Source organism: Dasypus novemcinctus, chromosome 12 (assembly GCF_030445035.2).
Source record: "Dasypus novemcinctus isolate mDasNov1 chromosome 12, mDasNov1.1.hap2, whole genome shotgun sequence".
Taxonomy (NCBI): Eukaryota; Metazoa; Chordata; class Mammalia; order Cingulata; family Dasypodidae; genus Dasypus; species Dasypus novemcinctus.
In genome coordinates this window covers 64,093,490-64,120,282 of record NC_080684.1, presented here as the reverse complement: position 1 = coordinate 64,120,282, position 26,793 = coordinate 64,093,490, and the positions used below count along the sequence as shown (strand labels likewise).

General features: G+C 35.1%; 1 protein-coding gene across 1 annotated transcript in view; it reads right to left on the bottom strand.

Moving 5' to 3' along the window:
• The window catches only part of ACSS3 (acyl-CoA synthetase short chain family member 3), a 167,956-nt gene that overhangs the window by 28,920 nt on the left and 112,243 nt on the right, over nt 1-26,793 (bottom strand). Inside the window, exons 9-11 of the mRNA XM_004462242.5 lie at nt 20,428-20,531; nt 4,825-4,920; nt 1,821-1,884 (exon numbers count right to left, since the gene is read on the bottom strand). Of these exons, the coding sequence (XP_004462299.2) occupies nt 1,821-1,884; nt 4,825-4,920; nt 20,428-20,531 (264 nt within the window). The remainder of the gene's footprint in view (nt 1-1,820; nt 1,885-4,824; nt 4,921-20,427; nt 20,532-26,793) is intronic.

The window sequence follows — 26,793 nt, the reverse complement described above, 5'->3', positions numbered from 1 at the left end:
TACACTGTTTATCAAGTTTAACTGATAACATTATCTGAGAATTATATCATAATATGTATCTCCTCTATACCTTTTTATAAGGTACAGTATCACCACCAGAAGAAATACTTTTTTTACTACTGCTGTTCATTTACTTTTCATGTTTATTAACCTATGAAAATCTTACAGTAATCTGAGAATGCTAATTAGGAAAAGTTCTTTTGACTTCTAGTATAAATAAATAGGAAAACAAAACTTTTCTAGGATCTGACATATAATAAACCTTATTTATAGAAGCTTATTTTGAAAATTCTGTTAAATTATATCAGTAAAGATGTCAAGATCATGCTAATCAGAGGCATAAAGCAACCTGTATCAATTAAAATGTCACACACTGTGAATCTCCCAAATAATCAGCTTAGATTTCAACCTCCCTTAGCAAAAACAAACAAAAAAGATGCATTTTTAAAATTAAAGAACATTTAAATATTTTCACTTTAAATTTTATCACTTTTTCCTAGCAAAGTAACAACGATAAAAGTTAATAGCACAGGATTATGATATTTTGAGAGTCAGGGGTTTTATAGAAATCTATTCAATCCTAAAGTAAGAGCAGAAAAATGAGAAAAAGACAGCATGAAAATATGTTCAATACAATATTATTTATAACCATAAAATTTTTAAAAAGACTAAGAGGACTATAATGGGAATAAAGAATTTTTAATAGGTACAATAAAATTCAAAATGTTAAGGAAAAAATATTGTTTAAACTATGTAAAAAATTGCCAAAAAGTGGAAAGTCATACATATTACAAAATTAATATTGTATCATTGAGTGGGGGAGTACAAAAGTTTTACATGTTTTAAAATGTTTCCTGTATTGTGGCAGTTTGAAATTATTTATGAATCCAAAAAAAGAGAAAGATATGTTTGTAAATTAATCTATTCCTCTGGGCATGAGACCCTTTGATTGCATTAGATTCAGCTGACATATCTTGATTAAATTAGCTGTTAAGATTAGGACTTTAATTCAACCAGACTACATCAGTTGGACATGACTCAGATTGAGGCCCCACTCCCTTTTTGGGCTGATGTAAATGGACACTCACTCAAGAAAGCACATAGTGAGAGAGCTCCATACATGCCAGAGGACAGAACTTTGTCATGTGACAGAAAAAAGAAGGCAAAAACAGCTACGCCGGAGAGAGATAAGCCATTCAACTGATAGTTTGCAGCTGAAGAGAGTAGAGCAGCCAAGCACCTGAGAAGGCCCAGAAAGAAGCAATCCCTAATCCAGTTTACAGTTGAGATGGGAAGAAGCTGAGACCACAGAGCCTTGAGAGGAAGAAGGAAGGAGAAACTAGGCAGAGATCACCTGCCATCTTGCTTCAACATGTGGCAGCTGAATTTGGTTAGAAAGTACCTCTTATAGTACCTTGAGTTGAACTCTTTAGGGCCTTGTAACTGTAATCTTTTATCCCAAATCAATACCCTTTATAAAAATCAACAATTTCTAGTACTTTGCATTAGCACCCCTTTGGCTGACTAATGCGTATATGTTACTTTTATCACCTCTATGCTATTTCATAACCAGAAAAAGGTTATTTAACAGACGCAAGAATTAGTTTTGAAAAATTTCTGTCTAATTTGTTCTGTTTTATGGGACTTCTATGTTTAAATTACAATAGGGATGACACAATAGGAATGACACAATTTTTCAACATTATACAAATTTATCCTGCAACATTCTCACTAATTTTGTCACTGCAATCGCTGTTTCTTTTTAAATACTACATACCAATACTTGTCCCTTAAACAGTAGTATTGCAAATTTTGCTTACTTTACCACAATATTTCCTAAACACCGAACCTTTAGTTTTTGCATGTTGTCATCCAAGATCATAACTGCAAAGTAAATTTAAAATACATAAGCATGTAAATTAAAGAAAAGGAATAAAAGTGTACAACCTTAAAACATTTTCCATATTTTCTATATTAAACCCCAGTACTCCACCTTAAAAAGTCAACTTTTAATTCATGTGAGGCCATATAATGTAAATTATCTAAAATCGCTTACAAACATAAACAGTACTTGTTTTTGTTTCCTAACAAGGTTTTGAATTTTCCTTTTGAAGTTCTCTTAATTAAGACTTCATATTTAAAACATGCTGGTAAGTAAATAAATTAAACAGACATAATGTTTATGTCCATTAATAGATACTCTTGTGTTCTAGCAAAACATTAAAACAATGTATAGCTTTTCAAAAATTAAAGGAAATATTTTTTTTAAAATATAATAGGAACATTAGCGCAAACATTAAAAATAAAGCATTTAAAGGCCTAGGAAACTCCTTATTCTGACATATCTTAATATTCACTTATGGGCTTTAAGATGTCTATTCAGTACAAATAAAATCCTAAAAGAGTTTAGGAGACCCAAAGTTTACATCCACATTGAATAATCCTTAGTGCATAGTGAATATGAAGATAAATTATCACCTTCTATGCTTTAATTGATCTTTAGTTTCATCCACTCAAATGATTTCACTGTAAGAAGTTACATGAAAAGGAGACAAAGGTGCCCTCCTCCAGAAACAATTAATTGCCCACTTCTTCTTCAAGAGCACTTTGCCTTAAAACTCTATTTTGACCCGTAATTATTAGAGATGCCTCACTAGACACTAGAGCTAGTTCTCACTAGACTGAGTTCCCTAAGGATGGAGGCCATGCCTATTTCAGCTTTGATTCTCCAGATTCCAGAACAGTGGCCAACGTACTCTGTGCCCCCGGGCATGCTCTATTACCCCTACAATCTGCCACTCTATAAAAAGGAAATAATTCCTTTCCCAGATAGTGGGTATAAGAATTACTTCGAAAAAAATGAAATGTACATAAAGAAAATGAGTATGCAGAAAGTACTGAATGCATGTGAAATTAAATGTTATATTATGTTGAATGCTTTTTCATATATGCAGGATTTCCTTTTCTTTCCCAAAAAGTTACTGCTTTTAAAATATTGAATATTAAATTCTGTTTTTGAATCTCTGAGTCAAAACCAAAAACATATAAAAATCATGAATCATAAAGGCATTGCTTCCTTGATAATAGTTTAGTTCTAAGATTTTACCTATGCTGTCTGCAAAAGCCAATGCATTCAGACAATCAGAACCCTCTGTACTGAATTCCTATGAGTTTTCAAAGTACAACTCTTTCTTCCAACTGGATATAAAACATTACTGAAATGTTGAAAGGGAAATGTGTTTAATATCTCTGCCAATTATCAGTCCCTAAAAATGTCTCAACATAAAAGGAATTTTCCTGATATAAGGAGCAGGGATGCTAGTACTATTGAAAGAGGATTTCGCTAAAGCTGGATTTGCCTTTCCCTGACTAGAGAAGTCACTGACTTAAAAGAATATCCATTTCTGCCCTTGGAAAAAAAACTTAAATATCTTTGTATAAATACACCCACTAGGCCAAACCAAAATAACCATGTTTTCTCAACTAGCCACTGTCCTAGAAGGAAATATAGTATTTTTTATGTCAGAGAAGCAAGAAACAAATCTCTTTTGTAATTTGCATATAAGCAGTAAGTATTTTAGGAATCATATTCTGTCTTCCAAAGCTAGCTTTTCAGCATAAAGCTATTAAGCTAAATTGAGAGCCCTATCTGTAACATAACCTCTATGCCTCATTTTCTTTGTCCATAAAATGAATGTGGAGCCTAAAGCAAGATGGTTCCTTCTGGGTTCTCCGAGTATCAATAATAATACTAGCTAAGACTTATTCGCTCTTTCTAGTGGCAGGCACTGTGTTAATGCTTCCTTGTGTTACTGTATGAACTTAAGCTTGCTAATTTTTCAAATACCTGGTTTCCTTATTTCTAAATGTTAGCTGACATGTTTAACTTCATACGAATAGGCAATAGAGTTCAAGGGAAATCATTTAACTACTATACTCACTACCATAGATTTAAAAACAAATGTTTGAAGGATATTATATCTGTTGTCACAGGCAGCCAGTACAGATAAAATGATTTTTCTTTTTCAAAATTTTACCTTTCTACATTATTTTTAGCTGGCAAGGCTTACAAGTCTTATCATTACTCCTAAATTAAAAGTTAGCATATACAATGGGAAAAACACACACACAAAACTAAAGCTTTCATAATGAAAACAAGCAAACAAACAAAATGAAGCACAATGGTTTGCCTTGGCCTCAGGATGTAACCAGCTGTGCTACTTTAGGAAAGTTATTTAATCTCTTTGGGCATCTATAAAATGGTAATAATAGCTCTGAATTAAATAATAGGGGGATAAGGAAAAAATATGCAAAAAATTTTTGGACAATAGTTAATGGTGATAGTTTGATGATATTATTTCATAATCTGTTATAAATGTTCCACAAAGTTGTGGCATGTTGGTGAAGGGGTGTTGTATGGGTATTCTTCACATGGGCATGATTGTTTTGTAAGGTCACAACTTCTCTAATAAAACTATATATTTTAAAACCTTTTAAAAAAAGAAACGATGTGTGTAAAGTATCGGCACCTCATAGATGTTCCGTATGTATTAATTTCACACCCCACATTCTTAGCATACCTTATATTTTATATTATTTTCTCTGTTATGACAGTTGTTTGGAACACATCTTTGGAAGTCCACAACTTTTATCAAATTGGCTAATAAAATTTGAGAAATTCAATTTTAATACAAGGCATATCCATCCAATTAAATACTTTACTAAACACCAAGTATGTCTCAAGCAATATGATAGACACTAGATGCAGGAAAATACCACATTTATTAACATTACGTATTTCAAACAATCAGGATGATTTCTTACCATTGTATCCTGGGACACTCTTTCCTGCTTGCCCTGGTGGAGGTGTTTTAGAATTACCTAATCCAATGCATGAAGCTGTAATTGGGGATCCAGTCTCTGAAGAAAGAAATATTATTTAACATTTCAATTTCAAATCATGATGCTTCTTCAGTGCACTTCTCCCCACCTACCAGTTTGTCACAGAATGCATTACATTAGGAGTGATGAATAGTGCAAAGGTAGTATTTAAAAATGAAAAATCATGCAGTAATAAACACATTACTATATTTTTTAAAGTGTAAGGACACATACTTCAAATAATTTATGTAGTAGTGCTTCTCCTGATGAAAACTAAGGCTGCTCTAGTGTTTTCAGTCATGCATCAGTAGGCATGAAGAATGAGGAATTGTGTAACTGCTAGAGTTTTACAACACATGTTAAAAACTACCTGATCGCTATACAATAAAAGATGTTTTTATTTATCTAAAGTTATTTCATTTTGTATTGTAAAAAACAACTGTGTACAAAATATTTCTGTTATTTGTAGTTTATTCTCTGGAGTAACCCAAATATTTTAAAATATAAGTAATATTACCTAATTTTCTAAGAGCAACACTTGCCTAGAGGCCTTGCATCTAAGTTGTTCCCTGTCTGCTCTTCCTATATTCCTAGAAGCCCCAAAATACAAGAAGGAAAATGGTTTATGCTATGCTGAATATTTCACCAAGACCCACACTGATTACTGGAAATGTTCAATTTGTTTTTTCTATCCCAGGTTGTAACATTCAGAATGATAGCTACTATTATATGATAACCATAAATTCTGGAAGTGACTATCTTTTTTTGAAAGAATATATTTGTTATTAGTGATACACACAATTTTGGAGTGAACAGAATCTTTTAAACATAAGATTACTATGTAAATAGGGGCAGGACAAGAGCATCTTGATAGTGAAAAATTAGGGAAACATGGACTTAATATTATACACACAAATATACTAATGCATATACCCAAGGCTTAACTGTCAAATCAGTCAGATCCAAAGTAATCTAAAAAGTAAAAACATCGTTTTTCTTAGTACTCAGAATGTATACTTTCCACCATGATCTCTACAATAGTTTATTAGGCATTTATATCATTGTGAATGATGGGAAGAATTTATTACCGCTCTTTACCTTCCAGAGTTGTTCAGTTTACTATTCACACTTTATGGATGGTGGCTCAGCTGCCATTAATAACAGAAGATGGACTCTTGAGCCTTAAAATGTAGTACCTAAGTCATAGTCCAGTGCTTACGATGAAAAGCCATATGGTCATTGCTGAAGATAATTAGCAAGTAAACAAAGCAGAGATTTCTGATGAGAAACCAAGAGTTCTCAAATATTTTCATATAATGCCAAAACTGGAAAGGTATTCTATGAAATGTTATTCCATAATCCATGCAATACTTCACATACTCTCCCTAACCACCAATGTGCATGCACACACACACACACACACATACAGAGCCACAGCATAGTCAAGGCATGGGGAAAATACCACATGGTTCAAAGTTTTAGCAACGATTCCCACTTTCCTGTCTTAAAAATAACTAGGTTCTCACCTCAGCTGTCCTACAAAGATACTAATGCAAGAGACAAAAGGAGTGATGCCTTCAAGTCAGTAAAGTGATGTGCTTGGGAAAGGTACAAGAAGGAACAAGGTGAAAACAGAAACAGAAGAAGTGGTCCACATTCAAGATGTTTCTAAACCCCCTTTCACCTGGGAAACAGCTGTAAAGTGAATCTATTAGTTTGAAAGTGTCTCCTGTCAGGTTTAGTTTATCAAAAGGGGCACTCCAGTCATCAAGGGTCCAAAAGCTCTACATTTCTGAACACCAAAAGATCTTCAGCACTCGTCAACAGATGACTCTAGTACTGCCCACCTGCCTCCGAAAGAAATAAAAAATGTGCCCACCTCAGTGTGAATTCTTACAAAAGACATCAGTACTCTGTTCTTCCCATCCCATTGAAAGAAGGGGAGTGTGAGAAAAGGAAGTGAGAATTAAACCTAGTATTAAAGACACAAGAAAGGATTATTGAAGGACAGTCAATATTGCCTGCCTAAGTAAGCTGATATTATGCATATTTCCTGAGATTCCTAAGCTACTTTATAAGGTGATTATATACTTTGAACATTTTAACCTGCAGTTGTTTTGTTAGAGTTTATGATTATAATAAAAGTATGACAAGCATAGTTTTCTATATGATTAATTTGATGCTAGATTTTAAGGACTCTGGAAAGGATTGTACATTCAGGTTACCTGAAGTAGGTAGAATGTACATACTTTGAACATTGGTAAGTTAAGTATCCTGTTGGCCTTATTTTCATATTCATTGAGGGGACTAAAAAAGGAACTGTTGCTAGTGACACAAAGAAGACACAACCAGATATAATGGCGGTTCCTAGGACTCTAAGCAAAATTGGGAACTCAAGTTCAGACAAAAGTGGGTTGAGAAAAACCGTAATAGTTTGTTACGGAAACTTTGGTTTCTTTTTTTGCTGTTTGTATCTCAGAATATGCTGAGATCTGGGGAGCGCTCCATCTGTACAGCAGGCTCACGAGTATGCTCACACACTCATGCCCACAAGGCCGTACCATACCCTGGCGCTCAGGCTGCTTCATGTGCACAGGAGGCTGCTGGTTCAGGAAAGCCTCAGGCAAGCTGCAGTCCTTAACGGAAATCCTAAGGGCTCTCAAACACCCATCCTAAAGATATTCTAAAAACATCTGCTTCACACTACCCAGTTTATAATTAACTGGTTAGCAGTTATCAAGGGAGACAGGAAATCCAGATGTCTCTTTGTGACAGTGAAACAGCTACATTAAATAAACTGGAACTTTCTCTTTGAAGAAGGGAATTGTACACTTTATTTGGAGAAATCTTTACAAGGCTACCTAACTTCAGAAACACGAAATGTTTAGCAGTTCACCTGCATAATTCCTTCACAAAAGAGACAACCAGGAGGAAAGTGGCAGGGAATTAAGAGTGAAGACTATATTATTTTTGCATGTTTGCATTCACTTTGCTTTATAATCCAAAAGGCTTTTTTCACTTGCTTTTTAGGACAAACCACACAGTATCTTTATTGCCTCAGTCTTCTTCATTGCATGTTTTGGCTGCTTCCTAAATGAATTTTCCTTAAAACCACCAACTCTGAAGGAAGAAAAGGTGAAAAGAAGTAATATACAATTTGTTTAAATATGAATTCTGCTATATACTGTAAGTGCTTTTTTTATGTTATTACAGTTAATCCAAACACACTCCAATGGGGTAGAAAGGGAATATTCTTTTTACAGATGGAAAATACCAAGGCCTAGAAAATTTAAATAACTGGTGCTAGTTTATATAGCTCCCTCATAGAAGGACAAGAATAGAAGAGATAATTTTACCACTTCTGAGGTTTTCAAGGAGAGAGAGGATGAAAGGGGAAGAATAGAAATCACCCAGACGGTGGCTACATGGATGAAGAAAATATGCTGTGACAGGGAAGGAGCCAGTCAACTCACTCATACTTGCAAATAAAGATGTGGTGGTACAAACCACTTATCAGAAAATATTTAAGCAGCTAATTTGTGCTAGGTCCTATTGTTGGAACTAAGAAAACAGCAATGAACAAAGGGACCCAAAATTCCTACTCTCATGGAGCTCATACTAGGGAGACAGACAATAAACAAATTACAAAAATAAAATATTTGGCATGTTAATGAGTGATAAGTGCTAAGGAGTATATAAAGCATAGATAGGGAGGAGATGTGATAGGAGGGACTGCAATTTTAGATTGGGTGACCAGGAGAGACCTCCCTGGAAAGGTGGCATGTGACATATGAAAGAGAGGAGCATACAGGTTCAGAGAACCTTATTCCCAGAAGATCTGAGGAACGAGAAAGTCAGCATGGTGGAGCAGAATGAGTGAGGAAAGTTTCCATAGGAAATGGGGTCAGAGAAGTAATCAAGGGACAGCTCATATAAAACTATTTAAAGGGCTTCTAAAGACGGGAAGCTTTTAGTCTACGCTATGTTGCAAGCTAAGGGAGCAAAGAAATAATACAATGCAAATAAAACATATTTAAATATTAGCACATCATTCAGGTTCTATGTCCAGCTTTATTCTCTCAAGAGACATGTAGGAAGAAGTATGTGTACATACGATCACTACTTTAGAATAGTTTGAGTGGGCCTGGGCTTCCAGAACATCGGGTACTAAATTCACATAAGAATTCACTAGATTGGGAAAAAGACTAAAACCCAATTAGGTGGTAGATGGGAGACAGATGGCCCACACCCCCTAACTGTAATCACTTTTATTATATAACTGCTACTGCATATATAAGTTGATACATTTCTTTTTTTTAAAGATTTATTTATTTATTTAATTTCCCCCCCTCCCCTGGTTGTCTGTTCTTGGTGTCTGTTTGCTGCGTCTTGTTTCTTTCTCCGCTTCTGTTGTCGTCAGCGGCACGGGAAGTGTGGGCGGCGCCATTCCTGGGCAGGCTGTACTTTCTTTTCACGCTGGGCGGCTTTCCTCACGGGCGGCTGGCGCACTCCTTGCACGTGGGGCTCCCCCCACGCAGGGGACACCCCTGTGTGGCAGGGCACTCCTTGCGCGCATCAGCACTGCTCATGGCCAGCTCCACACGGGTCAAGAAGGCCCGGGGTTTGAACCGCGGACCTCCCATATGGTAGACGGAAGCCCTAACCACTGGGCCAAAGTCCGTTTCCCAAGTTGATACATTTCTGAAAGGTAATTTGGCAATTCTTATTTTAAAATCCTTAAAAACGCACATGTATTTTAAATTGGTTATTCCACTTGTAGCTATTATACTAAGGAAAAATATTTGTAATTGTACACAAATATTTACCAAAAAAGTTGCTCATCATGGTATTGTCTACATTAGCATTTGGAAGGCTGTTTATAAAGAGGGGTTATTCCATATTAAGGAATTATATAAGGGCATTCAAACACCATAGAAGAATGTTTGATGATGCTCACAAAATAGTTTAGAAGAAAGATTACGAAACAGAAATGCACGATATGATTCCTTTTTCGGTAAATAATATACATAAAGCAACAATATGAACCTTGGCAAGATATACATTAAACTTTACCTGAAATTGTTTCTGAATGGTAAGCCAAAGGGAAAATTATATCAAAGAGTCAAAAAACTATATCCACAAAATTGAGAATTACCCACTGTGGTGGATTAAATATGGCCACAATTTCTTTCAAGCAAGAAGTGGGTTTTATGTCTCCTTGAATTTTGGTGGCCTTCCTAACTGCTTTTCCTAATTGAAAACAGTGGAAGTGATGCTGTGTCAGTTTCCAGGCTCAGGCCTTAAGAATCCTGGAACACTCTCTCCAGCCGCCTTGAGCCACCTTATAATGTGGCCACTCCCTCGTCTGCCGAGCCGGAAAGCAGCCACTCCAGTCAACAGTCCTAGCTGAGTCCAGCCTTCCAGCTTCCCCAGACCCAAGACTAAAGTCGTGTTGGTGCCCCAGAACCAGCCCATTCACCCCTCAGTGCTGTCCACGCCGTCTCTGCCAACAGTTCTGGGAGCACAAGAATCCCCAGCTGACCTCTGTCCATATCCCCGATCCACATACTCCTGAGATGCTGTTGTTGGCTTAAGCCATTAGGTTTCACAGTAGGTTGGTTTTTTTTTTTTGCATTGTGTTTTTTATTACAATAAATATACCTGGAACACCTGCCATTAAATATAATACAAAACTTTTTAAAAAGAATATGCAATTCTAAAATTCTAAACAAGAACTGCATATGTAATTACATGAAAACATTCTCCTATCCTGCAATTGAAATCCTTTGCTTTGTCCTGTGTGCCTGAGAATCATTTGAATTGCCAGCACCAAACACAGTCTAGTCCTGACGTTTAGTGCTCTGGAAATGTTGGCTAGTCATCAGTCAGTAACTACATGCTTATACATGGCTTTAAGCTCTAGTTCCCATCTATCAAGATTAAGAATCCTAAAATCTGAATAACAAAATCGCAGAATGTGATCACAAAATGAACTAGAGAACAGGAGCAATAGAGAGCTCAAGAAAGAGAAAAACTGGACACTACTGATGAAATTCTGTTACAATCTTTTCTTATTTTGAGAATAATATTCCAAAGGTGTCCAATCAATACAGATTTATTGAATATATTCTACTCACTGAAAATCATTTCTTTTTTAGGAGAAGAGAGTGATAAAGGTAGAAAAGCATGCCAAATAGAAATAGCAGCTTGTGCAAAATTTCAGAAGTTAGAAGATCAAGGCACTGCAAGTTACTCAGCAGGCTAAAGCTTAGGAGTGTTGGAGGAACTAAGAGAGATGCTGAGATGATGACAGAGGTGACCAGAAGCAGATCATGAAGTTCTTTCCATGCCACAAGAAGGGATTTGTATATTATGTTGGGAATAATAGGGAGACACATGGAATTTGGGCAGAGGTGATTTGTTCAGAATTTCATTTTGTAAAAATCTCTTCAGTTGCAAAATGAAGAGGCCCTACCCAGAGCTAGGAATCCACTAGACATTGGAGTGACAAGGACAGTGGAAGACGAGACCAAATTTGGGTTACACTCAGAATCAAAAGGTCTTAATGATGGTTTGGATATGGAGAAAGAGCAAAAGGGCAAGTCCAGGACAACCCCCAGGGTTTTGGCTTAAGAATTCAAGCTCACACAGGAAAAGGGGTGGATGGGAAGGATGTGGAGTGGGGACGGAGGTAAAAGGGAGAAGAAAGTCAATTCACAAGTCCCACTCTGTAAAGCAGAGTTCCTTCAGCATCTCGCCTTCTGCCATCCAGCCCCCAATGTAGTTCTAGAAATACAACATTTAGACAATATGGATTTAGAAGTTGGTGGCCTATGCTGAGAGCTGAAGTCTTGAAAATCAATTCAGGTGCCTAATACTGCTGGGTCATATTAATCACAGCATCATGATGGGCATAGAGACAATTTTCCTTGCCACCTCTGAATCTACACAGGGAGCTATAAATAGCCTGAATGGTGGCTTAAAAAAAAAAAGCACAGTGAGATGTACACTGGTGAAAGAAAATCAATTTAATCTTTGTGTACACCAGATGGTACAATTACAATTTAAAATACTTAATTCAAAGCAACCTAATGTTTTGTACTGGAAGCAGATCATTAATTCAAGTTGTGAGACACTGGTCTTATCCTACTCTCATCCCAACACTCTAGCACAAACAGTGGATGCCACAAATGGAGAAACCCACAAATAACCTGCAGTAAAATTAGATAGGAAATGCTGAAGTAATGAAGGCATGAGATAAGACCTATGATGAGAGGACTTGGACAGCACAGAACAATGAGAGTCCTGGTTCTAATCTTAACTAGGTAGTTGACTCTGGGAAATTAACCCATCTCTGGTTATGTTTTCTCATGTGTAAATTGAGCTCTTACATTCTGAATCTAGTCCAGGATGCTGAGAGATGACCTTAAGTACATGAAGGGTTATTCACTGAGAAGAAAAGGAAAAGGAAGTAATATGTATTTTGTGCTTACTATAGACCAAGAACTGTGCTGGGTTGTTTGCATATATTTCATTATATTTCAAGTTTTCTATAAATCTATGAGGAAATATTATTATTCCCATTTTATACGAGGAAACATGAGCAGAAGATCAAGGATTTGGCCAAGGCTATAGAGTACGTGGCTGAGCTAGGATTTAAACCTAACACCACTTTTTACCACCCACATTGCTCTTACAAAGAAAATAGTTACTAGTTGTTCTCCAAATTAGAACTGATATCAAAAGAGCAACTGCAAACTATTTTGTGGCACTCATGGCCCCACATGCAGTGGTTTACAGGAAGAAAACAACTTCCAGACAGTAAGGTCTATTGAGGGAAGGTTTAGAAACTCTTTTCCTTGCAAAGATCTATAAACATGTTTTTCTACTTTTGAGTGAGGATTAAATGTGACCCTTACCAAGGGCAAGAGAATTAGAATGGATGATATTTCAAAGCCCAAACCAACTTCATATTCTTAATTGATTTCCTGGTTTTAAGTCTCTAGTCAAAACATTTCACTAATAAAATAATGATCATGAATAAAGATTCTAAAGCGCAATTACACATCTTGTTTCTACCTCAGGTACACTAATCTTATTTTTTTCAAAAACTCATGTTTTTTCAAGATCATAATGTTATAAAGATTAAAAAAAAAGTTAGATTTGAAGACTGTTATTTGGCTTGGAGAATTCATTTTCAATGAATGGATTAGCAATTTGTAAACAGTTATTCACCTTCAAGAGGGAAACCCTTATCCAGCCTGCCTGACATTTGACAAAAGACTATTCTATCTGCAAACCAAATTCATGAAGCTTACCTCTAGGCTCCTGCTTCTCAAATCATCATTAAAAATCACCTTCTTTAAACTAATGAAGACTACTCTAAGTGAGAAAAAATGTGGTTGCCAGGTAACAAAGATGACGTCAGAAGCTTTTTCTCTCTCTCACCAGATGGATACTATCACAGCAGTGCTGTCTGCATGTTGCTGAGATGACACCATTTCTACATAACATATTTTTCCTTCTAATCACAACTTCTCATGCTAAAATATCTAAATTATCTTTTCTATGAATGAAAAAAAGAGATTAATTTAGCTTCAACCATTAAATCCAGAAAACCAAAAATGCATGGATTGTGGTGATTCATTCATATTACTGTAAGGTCCTTTCCATTCTATTTGAAAGTAGCTTATGGAATGCACTGGATTTCTTGGTTCCTGGGATAATGATAACACCAGCCCAGGCAACTCAGTACTCTTTGAGTTCCATGTTGTTCATTTCAAGAGTCTGGATTAATCATTGTCTTTGGAAGTAAGTGTTGATAGTTTAAGGAAACCCTACCACCATACCCAAAGTTTGATGAACTCAGATATTATTAATTAAAACCCACAAATAGAGAATGAGAAAAAGAAAAAGACAAAACCTAGGGACATAGCATCTGACTGTGTATGGGATACTTTACCCCAAGAGTTGCAGCCAGAGGAACCTTTGCTAGTGGGCTAGTAGCATCCAAACCATAGAAAGTTTTTTAAATAATTAAAGTCCTCAAGATAAAGTCCTTAGAAGATACTTTCCTCACTGTTATGCCATCCACAGAGAGCCACACATGCCTTAGCCCTAGAAAGGAATTTTGTAGTAAAATACACAGATTTTTGCATTGGGCACAAAGCTAAGTGTGTTTAAGTTGGATGAAAGTCGCACACATAGCACATAGTGGTAAACGTAAAAAAAAAATTAAGGAAGGAAAAGAATAAGAGTAACAAGAGCCACAAAGCTTCCACTCTTAAATTCCAGGGACAAAGACAATTCCCTATTATAGACTAAACTTAGAAGTACAGACTGTCACATCAAAATCTCTCTGCAATAAGTATATTAACACTGATACACAAAAATAGAATGTCTGAGAATTCAAGGGTAGAAAGGAAGAGGATAATTCTCAGAAAAAAGTGACTTGGACACCATCTTGCCGATCAAATCCTCAAATCCTTGCTAAGCATTTCATAATTACTGTCTTTAAGAAGAATGAGACAGTACTATAGTTATACCACTACCACGTCCCAGTGGATCTCTGCTTAGGATAATTTATGAAATTGTAATTAATTATTCTATTTTAAAGTTTTGGTTCTTGTAAAAAATATTTATTGCTGTCAAAAAAATAGTGGGCTAACTGATCTTCTGATTTAACTAAGGGTAAGGAATGAATTTGGGCAGCCTAACCACCTTTTGCAGTGAAAATTCTTATCCCAATTGTCCACTCACAGGAAGTACATTCTACCAAACAGTACAAAAATAAGTATTATTTGTGTCCAGTGAGCTTGAAGCATTTTAACAGCATGGTATTAGAATGCATGTACCATTAGGATCAATGATTTTGATTTAAGAACTAGCATGATTGAAATTTGCTGGAGCCTTTGGCTCCACTTTAATAAAATCCAGAATTATCAGCTTACTCCTCAAAGGAGGAAGATTTAGATTGTATATAGAATACAGTTACTTCAGGGCTGACAAACACAATGAAAACTTCAGCAGTTCAGTCAAACAGGGAGAGAAATACTCTGCCAATTTCAAAATAAAAGAACTAAGCAACGATAACACAAGGCAGATAAAGTAAGATCAATAACTTCAGGGGCCAAGCAGGTCTCAGTTCATCAGATGAGAACCACTTTGTCATTGAAACTCCTTCTTCAGGTTTTTAAATGCTGTGAAAAAAAATTTAATTCCCCCATTAAAGTTATGGAATGAAGCAAGCAAACAACAAAATCACCCAGTGCCACTCAAGTTTGCAGCTATGACTTCAATTCAGTTATTTCATTATTGCCTGGGCATAAGGACACTTAAAATACAATGTAAACTCTTTATCTTCTCATGGGAACTACACAGATAATGTCCTCCCAAAAGCTGGAAAGAATCACGAATTCTGCTGATCTAAATTCCTCGCCTAACTGCCTCTTATAAAAATAATTGTAGAACCTGAGTAATCTGTCTCATCCAGAAGGGAAGCAACACCTGTAAGTACTGGAAAAATGGAAAACACTTAGGAAGATAGAAAAAAGTAAGGTATCTGAAGAAAGTGAGGAAAATGTCAATGGGAAGAATGGAGTATATGTATAGAATTATAGGGCACTATCCTACTTTTGCAGTCACTGTCTTTTAATTAATTAACTGATAGTGAGTGGAAGAATAAAGTGTTTCTACCTAGAATTAAATAGCATTAAAATTGAGACACCAAGCTCTTTCGCTACTAATTTCTAAACCAGTGCCATGTCTTTTAGGAAATAGAGAAGGATGGAAAGAAGGAAGGAAGGGGGCAAGGGTGGGGGAAGGAAAGAAACCTTGAAAAAGTATAAGGTCTACTAAGTTTAGGGTTTTATTTTCTCTAGAATTAAGAAATCTTTATTTTTGGCACTAGGTCATATACTCTTAGGAAAACAAAAATCCTTTAGTCATCTTAAATCAGAAACAAAATATTTCTGCAAAGTACATCATGCATTTAACTGATGATTTTCCTTCTAAAATTGTGCCTCTTGACTCATTTCTGGAAAATTTCATCTTAATACTAAAAATAACTGATAATAATACCACGTTTTATCTAAGGATTGTACAACTGAGGGTAGCAAAGTTCTGCTTTTTAATTTTTGTAAATGAATATTATTTAATGGAAGTTATCTTCTCTCTTAATTTTCCCTTTATAAATAATGAGGGTAGGAGCTACTTCTATGCAAAAAAAGAAAATGAAAAATTCAGTCACTATTCTAGATGTTTCCAAGCATCTTATGGATAAGTTACCATGAACATAAAGCATCAGTATGAATATGATCAATCTAGCTTTTATTCAGATTTATGAAGCAAACAGGTGCAATCCTCCTCTCTGAACAATTTAAATAAATTTCCTTCAAGAGAACATTAAAGGTTTAAAGTTACAATCTAAAACTATGGACTAATGCATCATTGGTTCTGAACAGTGACAACTCTGTGTTAAAATTCCTCTATGAAGGGGGTGCTGACCTGTTCTTGCCTTTTCCAAAGATCGTTAATAGTCCTCAATTTAGAATCTTGAATATTATTTAAATCAGATGGCAAAGAGTGTTGTTGATATTACTGGACCAAAAGAGGATGTTAGTAACTAGAAATTTGTTGTGGCTATTACAAATTACACTTCAGTAACAAAAACACTACGGTAATATAAATGAGTTGACTGCACAGGGTCATTTTATAGCCCACGTCACTGATGGTAATCAATTTTTATTCATACATTTATTAACTTAATTTGTCGCTACTAACTTCAAATTACACATCACAGTTTCTAAATGGTCCACTTATACACATATATTAATATAATCAGAGAGCAAATTCATAAATTATACATTGATGAAAGGCTTACAAAAGTGCACAATTGTAAAAAAAATCTATTTCTAATCAGTAACAATATAAAGGGAATACATAGAAAACTTAAAAGTTGAAAGAAAGTTTTCTTTTGGTCAAAACTTCACCTTTTGTCAAATATAATCATGTTTTTACTGGTGTACCTCCTGGGCAAATATTCGATACATAAAATAATAAGAAAGTCATGAATACGCTAGGAATATCAGATGGTTTTTATCTAAGAGTTCACAATAACCCTTAAAAGTACTTACCTTTATCCACTGGGGATTTAATGTCAGTTTGATATCACCTTGGGTTAGGTGAATGACTCCAAATGATAAACTTTAATATTGCTTTGCAATTACTTAATACAACATACAACTTTGGGAAAATGCTGAATTGATTTTTTCCATGCAAATACTAAAGGTTCTAACTAGATTTTGTGCTGTAGCTGACATCTGTTATCATCTAGGATGTTTCTTGTATAAAGCACAAATCAATCTCCTATCTATCTATCATCTATCAATCATCATCATCTATCTTTCTACCTACCTATGCATCTCTATGTATGTATTTGTATTGCATAATTAGACACACTAACAAATGCTGTAAAATCAAAGGAGGGGGGAGATGAAAAGAATCAGACATATTATTGGTAGAAATTCACTGTTTTCCACTGTAATGTGCAGCCATTCAAACCTGATTAAAATGACAGCACACTAACATAATGCGGCTATTAATTCTTTCTGAACAACATATTAGAGAAAAATTGAAATTCACATGAAACTCAGTACCCACTAGGGACCTCATATGCTTGTTTCCCAGGCTTCAGTGAGCTTTTCTGTAAGCCTGAATGCACTAACTACATTCATCTGCACAGGTTATTCTGTACCAAGATTTCTATCAGAAAAAGTAAAAGAATCATAATTTTATTTATGAATATGTTTGTACCCTTCAACTAGCTTTGGCACAGTCACTTTTATGGGGGGAATCAAACTCTTCTGCAGCATTGTTTAAGGTAACTTGGGTGTAGGAAGCAACACTTCCATTTGACCAAGTAAAGAAAACCATCTTAAAAGGTGACAAAGATATTTTCTTTTCATGCCCAGGAAAATAGCTATTGAAACTTTCCTGACTAACAGAAGAGACATAGACTCTATAAGTACTATTCCTTGCAGAGGTAACGATTCTTTGTTGTTTTTAGGTATTTCTATACATATTTCTACACATAACAGTGCTCTTCCCTTGCATTCAGACATACCTGTTTTATTTCCTAAATTGTTATAAATCTGAATTTAGGTTGATAAGAATATTTTCCCTCTGCAAATAAAGCTAGAGAAAATAGAAACACTTTCTTTGATTTTCATGCTATTTAAGAAACATGCCTTCTGTTCTGATTGTTCATTTACTATTTCATATTACAAAGGAGATAGAAAGCACTTTTTCCTGAAGAGAATATAAAAAAATATAATTCCTTGGGATTAAAAAGTTCCCAAAGATCAAACACTGAATTTGGTTTTGCCACCCACTTCATCTTCAAGATTATAATCATTTGAAAAAATCACACCTAAGTTTTACAAAGAAACATTAATTTGTAATTCAAATTTGATACTCTGTATCAGATACTCAAGATGAAATAAATGAAAACACAAATATAAAAGGGTTGATAATTCAATCACCTAAGTGGAATTCAACTGTATGTACAAGTCTCTATAGCTCAGGGGTACTTGGTTTAAGTCCAAATGGAAAATCCAACAAAATCCTTAGATTCAATGAAATTACAGAAAAACAGATTCTAGGTGATCTACCCATTCTCACATGCATATCCAGTCATCCTCAGAAGAAGAAGCAGAAAGTCTTCCGTTTTGCTTAAAAGTTTATATTCTATTCACTTAATATGAAAATGTGCTTTCCAAAGATTGTTTTTTATTTATTAAAAAGGACATTTTGAGGGAAAACGGACTTTGGCCCAGTGGTTAGGGCGTCCGTCTACCACATGGGAGGTCCGCGGTTCAAGCCCCGGGCCTCCTTGACCCGTGTGGAGCTGGTCTGTGCGCAGTGCTGATGCGCGCAAGGAGTGCCGTGCTACACAGGGGTGTCCCCCGCGTAGGGGAGCCCCACTCGCAAGGAGTGCACCCATAAGGAGAGCCGCCCAGCGCGAAGGAGGGAGCAGCCTGCTGAGGAATGGTGCCGCCCACACTTCCCATGCCGCTGACGACAACAGAAGCGGACAAAGAAACAAGATGCAGCAAAAAGACACAGAAAACAGACAACCGGGGGAGGGGAGGGGAATTAAATAAATAAAAAAAATAAATCTTTAAAAAAAAAAAAAAAGGACATTTTGAAAAGACTGTCTCTTGAAAAAGCATCTTTCCAAATAATTCATAGTTACAATGCTTGACCATCCAGATCCAGCTTCAGAAGTAAGTTTTAACAGACTAAATAGACCTACTAGGGCCAAGGAAATGGAAGGCAAGTCATTAGGTAAATATGGCATGTTTTTATTTAACACATATTGAGTGCCCAATTTTATGTGGAAGAACAAAAAAATAGAAGGGGTATTTAATATAAAGAAAAAAGGAAGCTAAGATGGTAAAATACACTTAAAACATAATTAGAGAGTAATTCAACTATATATGTATGGGTATATACACCTATAGATATACATATATATGTACATGTATAATACACACAAATATAAAATAAGTTCTAATAAATTCTTTTAGCACACTTCTCTTCATATGTGTTATACACATTTTGAGAAGAATCATGTCATTATAGGATCACAAAGTCATTATAGGATAGGTCATTACAGGATTATGCAGAAATGGCTTCATGGAGGTAAAAAGATATGAAATGAGATTTGCAGGATATAGACTGCACAAAGATAAAGAAGCCAAAACCAGCATGTGACAAATAGCCTGAAAGCAGGACAGGCCCAGTACAGAGTATTTATGGTGCTGAATTTAAATGTCTATATATTCAACGAATATTTATTGAAAATATATGTCCCAGGAATTGTACTAGGTGCTCATGATAGGGTATTGAGCAAGGAAACAAAATCCCATCCCTACAAGTGAGAAAGAGATATATATGATAGATTTTTGGAGTGAAATAAATTCCTCTGCCTTTAATTCTAAGCAGAGGAAATCTGATTTTATAGAACACAGAAAGAGAGCCAAATTACCCTAGGGAATCCTATAAGAGAAAAGTGCTTAAAAAATACTCTGGGAGCAGTAGGCAGGGTGGACAAGGATGCAGGGAGAACAGAGAGGAGTGGTGAGGATATTTTAAATCAGGGCAGATGATAATGCGACTGCCACAGCTCAAAAACAGTGGGAGTGCGGTGGGATAACTCCTACAGACACTTCAAAGGAATATCTCAGATTTAGTGACTTACTGGATATAGGAAACAAAGAAGAGGAGACATAAAAGAGGTAGTCAATGCTTTATACCTAGAGAGTAAGAGAATGGTGGCATCAATGTCACTTATGAAGATGTTATAACAAAAGGACACTCAAAGAATTGCATATTGGTATTGAAACCAGAAACACCTGATTAGACAGCTTGGCAGTATCCGCACACTGTTTGGTGCCTGACAGTCATAGCTCAGGGTTTCCTCCAATCCTTGTAAGATTTTTTAACATTTCTGAAATATTTATGCACAGTGTAAAAAATGCTCACCAGTTTGCCACCAATGGTCTAAGACGGGTACTCGGAAGACCTTTTTGGACCATTCCAGGGTCTCCACATCACATCGTTCTCCAGCCACAAATAATGTTTTGAACCTGAATATAAGAGCAAGAATGAATTCAAATAATTTATTGAAAATTAATCTAAATTACCTCATTTACATTTTTTTAACATTGTGGAATCTGATCCCTTTATATCAGAGGATAATAGTCACAACACCAGTATATCATATTGTAGATACACCATTCTACACCATTTGTTTTGAACCAGAATATAACCAAATGTACATCACTGGAACGGCATGCTTCAAAAGTAGAATTCACAGCTACAAGTTTCAGTTTGAGAAGAGAAATTGAATTGATCTTTGTAAGATATCTGTCATTATTCTTTTAAAAATCAAAATGAAAACTTTTTCTCCCTTGACATTATTTCTGCTAATGTCAGCTATATAAAAAGATAAACTCACAGGTATCAGCTAAAGCAAAAAATGACCAATAATATGGTTATTGTTCTTTCTCCAGAGTTCCACTACAAAGATTACTGCTGTCAAGCACATATTTCCCACATGCAAAGTTTATATATAGAAAAAATAGCTGGTGATAAAATAAATGTGATTTATGGCATTTCAGGTCAAACAGTTCTTTTCAAAAGGAATACAAGGTTACTAAGAGATATAAGAGGCTTAGTATCTTTGGCAGGGAGCAGCATGCCACAAGATGGAAGGAGGAAAATAGGAAAAATAGAATTAGGCTGACAGAATTGGTGGTTCATAGAGAGTGGCTATTTTTCCTCCATTTTTAATGCCCCCATGACCTGTTTATCATCGAAGTAAAAAACAAAAATACTGCCTAACCCATCCTAAACTGTGATCTAGCCACACAAAATGTCTTACCATTCCTTTAATTGAACATGCCATATTATGAAGATTTGTGGACATTCAAAGATTCCTACCTCTATGCTCCAACAGCATTCAATTCCTGTCTTTATTGTAAATATGTATTTTATCCTATAATTTTTTGTTTCTTGTCTATTACTCACACTAGACTATGACCTTATTAGGATCATTAATCTTTACAACCTTGACACCAATCAAAATCCCTGGTATATTTAGGTATTTAAAAGTTTCCAGAGTCTCAGAAAGATAAAGCATGGAGGTGGGGAGTTAGGAAAACATATGCCAGTTTGATCCATTCTTTGAAGTAAAAGATGAGGCATGTGTGATGGTTAGGCGAATGTGTCAACCCAGCCAGGCAATGGTGCCCAATTGTCTGGTAAAGCAAGCACTGGGCTAATTGTAATACAAGGGCATTTCATGGACTTTAATCATCAGTGAGTTGATTGCATAGATGGCTGGTTATATATATACAATCAGCTAAGGAGAATTCTGTCAGCAATGAGTGATGTCTCATTCAATCAGTTGAAAGTCTTAAAAGGGGAAGTAATTTCAGCATTGAGAGACAGAATTCCCATCTCCACTTCAGACAGACAGCAGCTCCTGGGAACTCATCAAGAACCTTTATCAGAGGCCCTGGTTCGCAGGCTGCACACAGAATATGGGCTTCTGTATCCCCATGGTCATGTGAGAGAAACATAAAATCTCATACTCTTTACAGATATCTCCTACTGGTTCCGTTTCCCTAGAGAACTCTTAATAAAACAGCATGTAATCTTCCAATAATTTTGAAATCAAGAAAGGAACAGTGGCTTAAGAAAAGAGAAGTTGTAGAATGACTACTTTTGAAAATATTAAGCACATAATATAAATTGAAAGGACTGAAAGGAGCCACTTAAGCTTTCATGGACTTAGTAGTTGAGAAAGCTAAGTGGCATTAGCCCAGGTTGGTAATACAGAATAGGGATGGCCAACCAATGCTGAAAGGACTGACCAGGAAATTCAGACAGGAAAAGATGGGTAGGGACAGGAAAACCAGAATGAAAGAAAAATATCAGGAAAAATAGTGGGGTAAGAGATAAAAAGTCATAGAACAATAACAAAAACAATTCAGTGAGAATGAAGGAACTTTCAAGCCAAAATATTTGGGTATGGTTGTGAGAGGGGACAATTTCAAAATCTTGAAAATGTATCTGTTCTGCAGGATGATTGTGTTTAAGACACTAGGGGAAATGAGTGCATTAATAGAAGGATTATCCTCAAGATATTAAAAATCACTCAAGGATGGCAGCAGTCCAGGGTAAACAGGAAGCCCAGGAATTGTAGGCAAAAGCTAAAGACTGCTCTGAAGAGCAGGATGAGAAGATGTTACAAGTAGATGGAATGAACTTGAAAAAAGAAGAGCAATTGAAGACAGAGAATTATCAAGTTCTCATATTACTTACCTTTAATACCTTCCCTAATATTTTAGATAATAATAACAACTACAGTTCAGCCTCACTAGTATAGTACAATTAAAAACATTTTCCTTGTGAAAGCATCCTGGAAAAAAATTATTATATAGTAAACCTTGGTTGCAAAACAAGTTGTTGAAAACATACCAGTTAAGAAATTTCTAAGTATAAATGAAACACTCAGATGATGTGTATACTTGAAGTGAAACATTTATTCATGGTAATTTTCATCTATAGATGAGGCTATCTAGGCATATGGGTTTTGTTTTAGTTTGCTAAAAGCTGCCAAGGCAATATATCAGAAATGGGTTGGCTTTTGCAATGGGGATTTATTAACCTATAAGCTTATAGTTCCAAGGCCATGAAAAATGCCCAAATCAAGGAATCAGGCAAACAAAGCTCTCTCCCCAAAGACACAGCTGATGACGATCATGGACTCCTTCCACAAGGCAAGGCACAATGCTGGCATCTGCTGGACTGTCTTCTCCTCCAGACTTCATTGCTTTCAGCTTCTGGATGCTTCCAGCTTCTTCTCTGCTCCTGTAGCTTTCTTTCTCCTGGGTTCTGCTGATTTCAGCTTCTGGCTTTAGAACTTCTCTTCTCAGATTCTGGGAGTTTTTCTCTGTGTCTCTGTGTGTTTTTCTGGGTTTTTAAGACCTTCAGTAAGAGGATTAAGACCCACCCTTGGTCATGTCTTACTGAAGCAATCTAATCTAAGGTCCTTAACTGAAGTAATTAAATCAAAAGGTCTCATGTACAATAGGTTCACACCCACAAGAATGAATTAGCTTCAAGGATATTACCTCTTCTGGGGTACATACAATCTCAAACTTCCACAGGTTTTAAAAGAGTTTTAATTTGTATAAAACACTGAATATGCTGTTACCTTTCCACATGCTTTTTAAGAGAAAAGGATCATACCTATTAATGTAAAAATATTCTGGGAGTAAAATTGTCTTATCACATTTTTTGCAGTAATATTGTTGGGTCCATGAGGATTAGCTACATCAGTGCTATGCAACTGAAATATAATGTGATCCACAAATGTGGGAAATACATAGTTTGAAATTTTCTAGCAGTCAAATTAAGAAAAGTATGAAGAAAGTGGTTTAATTAATTTTAATAAATTTATATCATATTATTATTTACCATGTAATTAATATAAAATTATCAGTGAGATACTTTATATTATTTCTCTATTTGGACTAGCCACATTTCAACTGCTCAAAAGCCACATGTTAGACCACATATTGGCAGTGCAGAGCTAGAACATAATTTTCTGAAAGAGAAGCAGAGTTCTTATGCTGGTTTTGATGAAGAAATAATTTTAATTTAATACTGTATGTAAAATTCCTCTCCAAATCACTATGTCTACCATTTCTTTTAACCTAGTCTCTGTGTACTAGTGCAAGTGCCATTAAATGTAACTAGGACAATTTATTATTTAAGGTTTTTTTGGGTAGTCTTTCATGACAACAATGTTGCAAAATTTAGAGGTTGGTTTGGTTTAATAAGTAGGAATATTTATTGGATTTCAGATAATAGTATAATGTATTTTGAAAACTATGTAGTGGTGTTTTTCCCAACTACATATCCAAAATTTTCTAGGAGTCATTCCTTAACGTGAGCAATACCAGTGTGGATTATTAAGTACCAAAGGTAAGTTTTCTAGTAATGATAGAAGTGTAACTTCAAATTTCAATCAGAAAAAAAACTACTACTAGCCTTTGTTAAGAAACCATTTGAATAATGTGGCTCCATCCATTTAGTGAGCTCTCTTCCCCAGTATACAAGGCTGCTAGGAAATATTTAAATTTTTGTGAGTACGGTAAGAATGGGAGAGCAAAAAGTGGGAGTTAATAGAGACTACAAACTGAAAGAAAAAAAAGTCATTAGATAATTTTTAAACAAATTACATGTACATTTGCAATTTGAAATAAAATTGAGGTAATAGAATATGCAATCATTTACAACATGTTTGGTATTAAAATTTGGATTATCAAATATAACCTCATCTGACAGAACTGTTACAGAAGAATGGAACAGAATGAAACACTAAATTTTTAAGATAATGTTCAAAAAGAAAAAAGATTAGTGATAAGATGAGAGTGAAATGTTAAAGTTTAAGGTAAAAAGTACTATAGTTATGACAAAGGCATAAAACCAGCCTGACCTGTCTATGACTTTAGATGCCATGTGAAAATGAGTAAAAACTAAAAATATAAAGGCCATAATTCTTCATAATTCTGTGATTAAAAAAATGAACTTATTTGAATGGTATCTTTTTCAAACAGGATCCTGAAATTTTAGAAAATGTTTGTGGTTTTTAAAAAATATACATTTAGATACTTTTAATTAAAAATTTATAAAATCATAGATTTGGATGCTTCCAACATTGTAGATAAAGAATAATCAAAAGGAAGAATTTTGCTGACATCAGAAGTCACACTTACATCATCTGATCAGACCACGGATTACCTCAAAGGACTCCAGATAGTCCAGATGATAAGTATTTTGGTTTATATAGGAAACTGAAGATCTGGATTTTCAAAAATATTTATTATTGAAGAAATGATGTAAAATATTACCAATTAAAAAATTAGTGCACATTACAAAACATTCTTTGGCTAACCAAGGGACCAAAAATGCATTGATATTGCTAGCCTCTTTGCAAATTCTAATTAACTTAATTTTTTGGTTACTTTTTTTCCAGGTAAACTATCATTAATCTAATTAATTGATTGTAGTATAAGTCATGGATTAGCATTGAGTTCTTAAGTGATGGAAAAATCCAGCATTTTATATTTTAAAACTTAGTATTTATTATGATGATTTTGCAATACAATTCTAATGTTCTTTTTTCTTAAATTTAATTACATTAGATTTATTATGGAACAATATTCATGCTGGCACGAAGAGACAAAAGAGAAAGGTAAAATATTTCATAATAGAAGGTAAAAGTGATACCTGGTTTTACTGCAAGCCAGAAAATCCCTTCCAAAATTAAAATCACTTTACTACTACATATAAAAGCAAACAAAAAAAATTGTCAGATCCTTAGTAACTTAGGAAAATGGGCAGAGCAGTGTATATGATTTCTTCCCCCCAAAACACTAAAAAATCTATTTTATTATGAAAATTCCTCAGATAAACTGCCCAAAAAGTTATTATTTTTCACTTGTATACTGCCATTAATATATTAATAAACTAAATATAGTTTGCACAATCATGATATTTCAAGTTTTTTTTACATCCATAAAAATTTTAACATGAAAACCCTTACTTGGTGATTTTGATCATTCTTAACATATTTATTTTCAAGTTCAGTTTGACTCTCTTTTAAAATTAATCTCATGTGGAATGAATCCATGTTCTAATTGTTCATTTTATTAACATGAGATTTCTTAAGGTATTTTGGAATTTTATTTTTCAGGCCTTTTTTGAAAGAGAGGTTTTTTGTTCTAATTTGGCATTCTCACTTTTGGTCTTTCTCCTACACTTTCCCTCTCTGTCCAGTCGGTTCATGGGTGATGCAACTATTCACCTAAGTCCAAAGCCATAAAGGGGGTACAAAAATTTTTTTAATACACAGGGATACTCAGGCTATCATAGGTCCATTCCTAGAGCTGATGGGTAACTTGGTTGAGATGCTGGGCTGTTTCCTGTCTCATTCAGATTCCTAGATCAAAGCTTGCTATAGATTACAGTTCCAGAAAACAAATGGCAGCCATTATTATCAGCCTCCTTTCATGAGTGGGGCACAACATCCCAGTCCATTTTAAGCACCAAAGTGACTCTGATTCCATTATCAAAGAAAGGGAACACTGATGCAGATGCTTGCTTTTAGACCTATCAAACCTCTGGCTTTAGCCACACTCATTGTTTGTGTTACCTTATTTTTGAGCCCCTCTCTGATGCTCTGCTTTTTTCTCTTTTGTAGTATCCCTGGTTGCTATGTAATTGGAAAAAAAGATCTGCATCAAAGTATAAGTTGCCATGATATTTTGAATG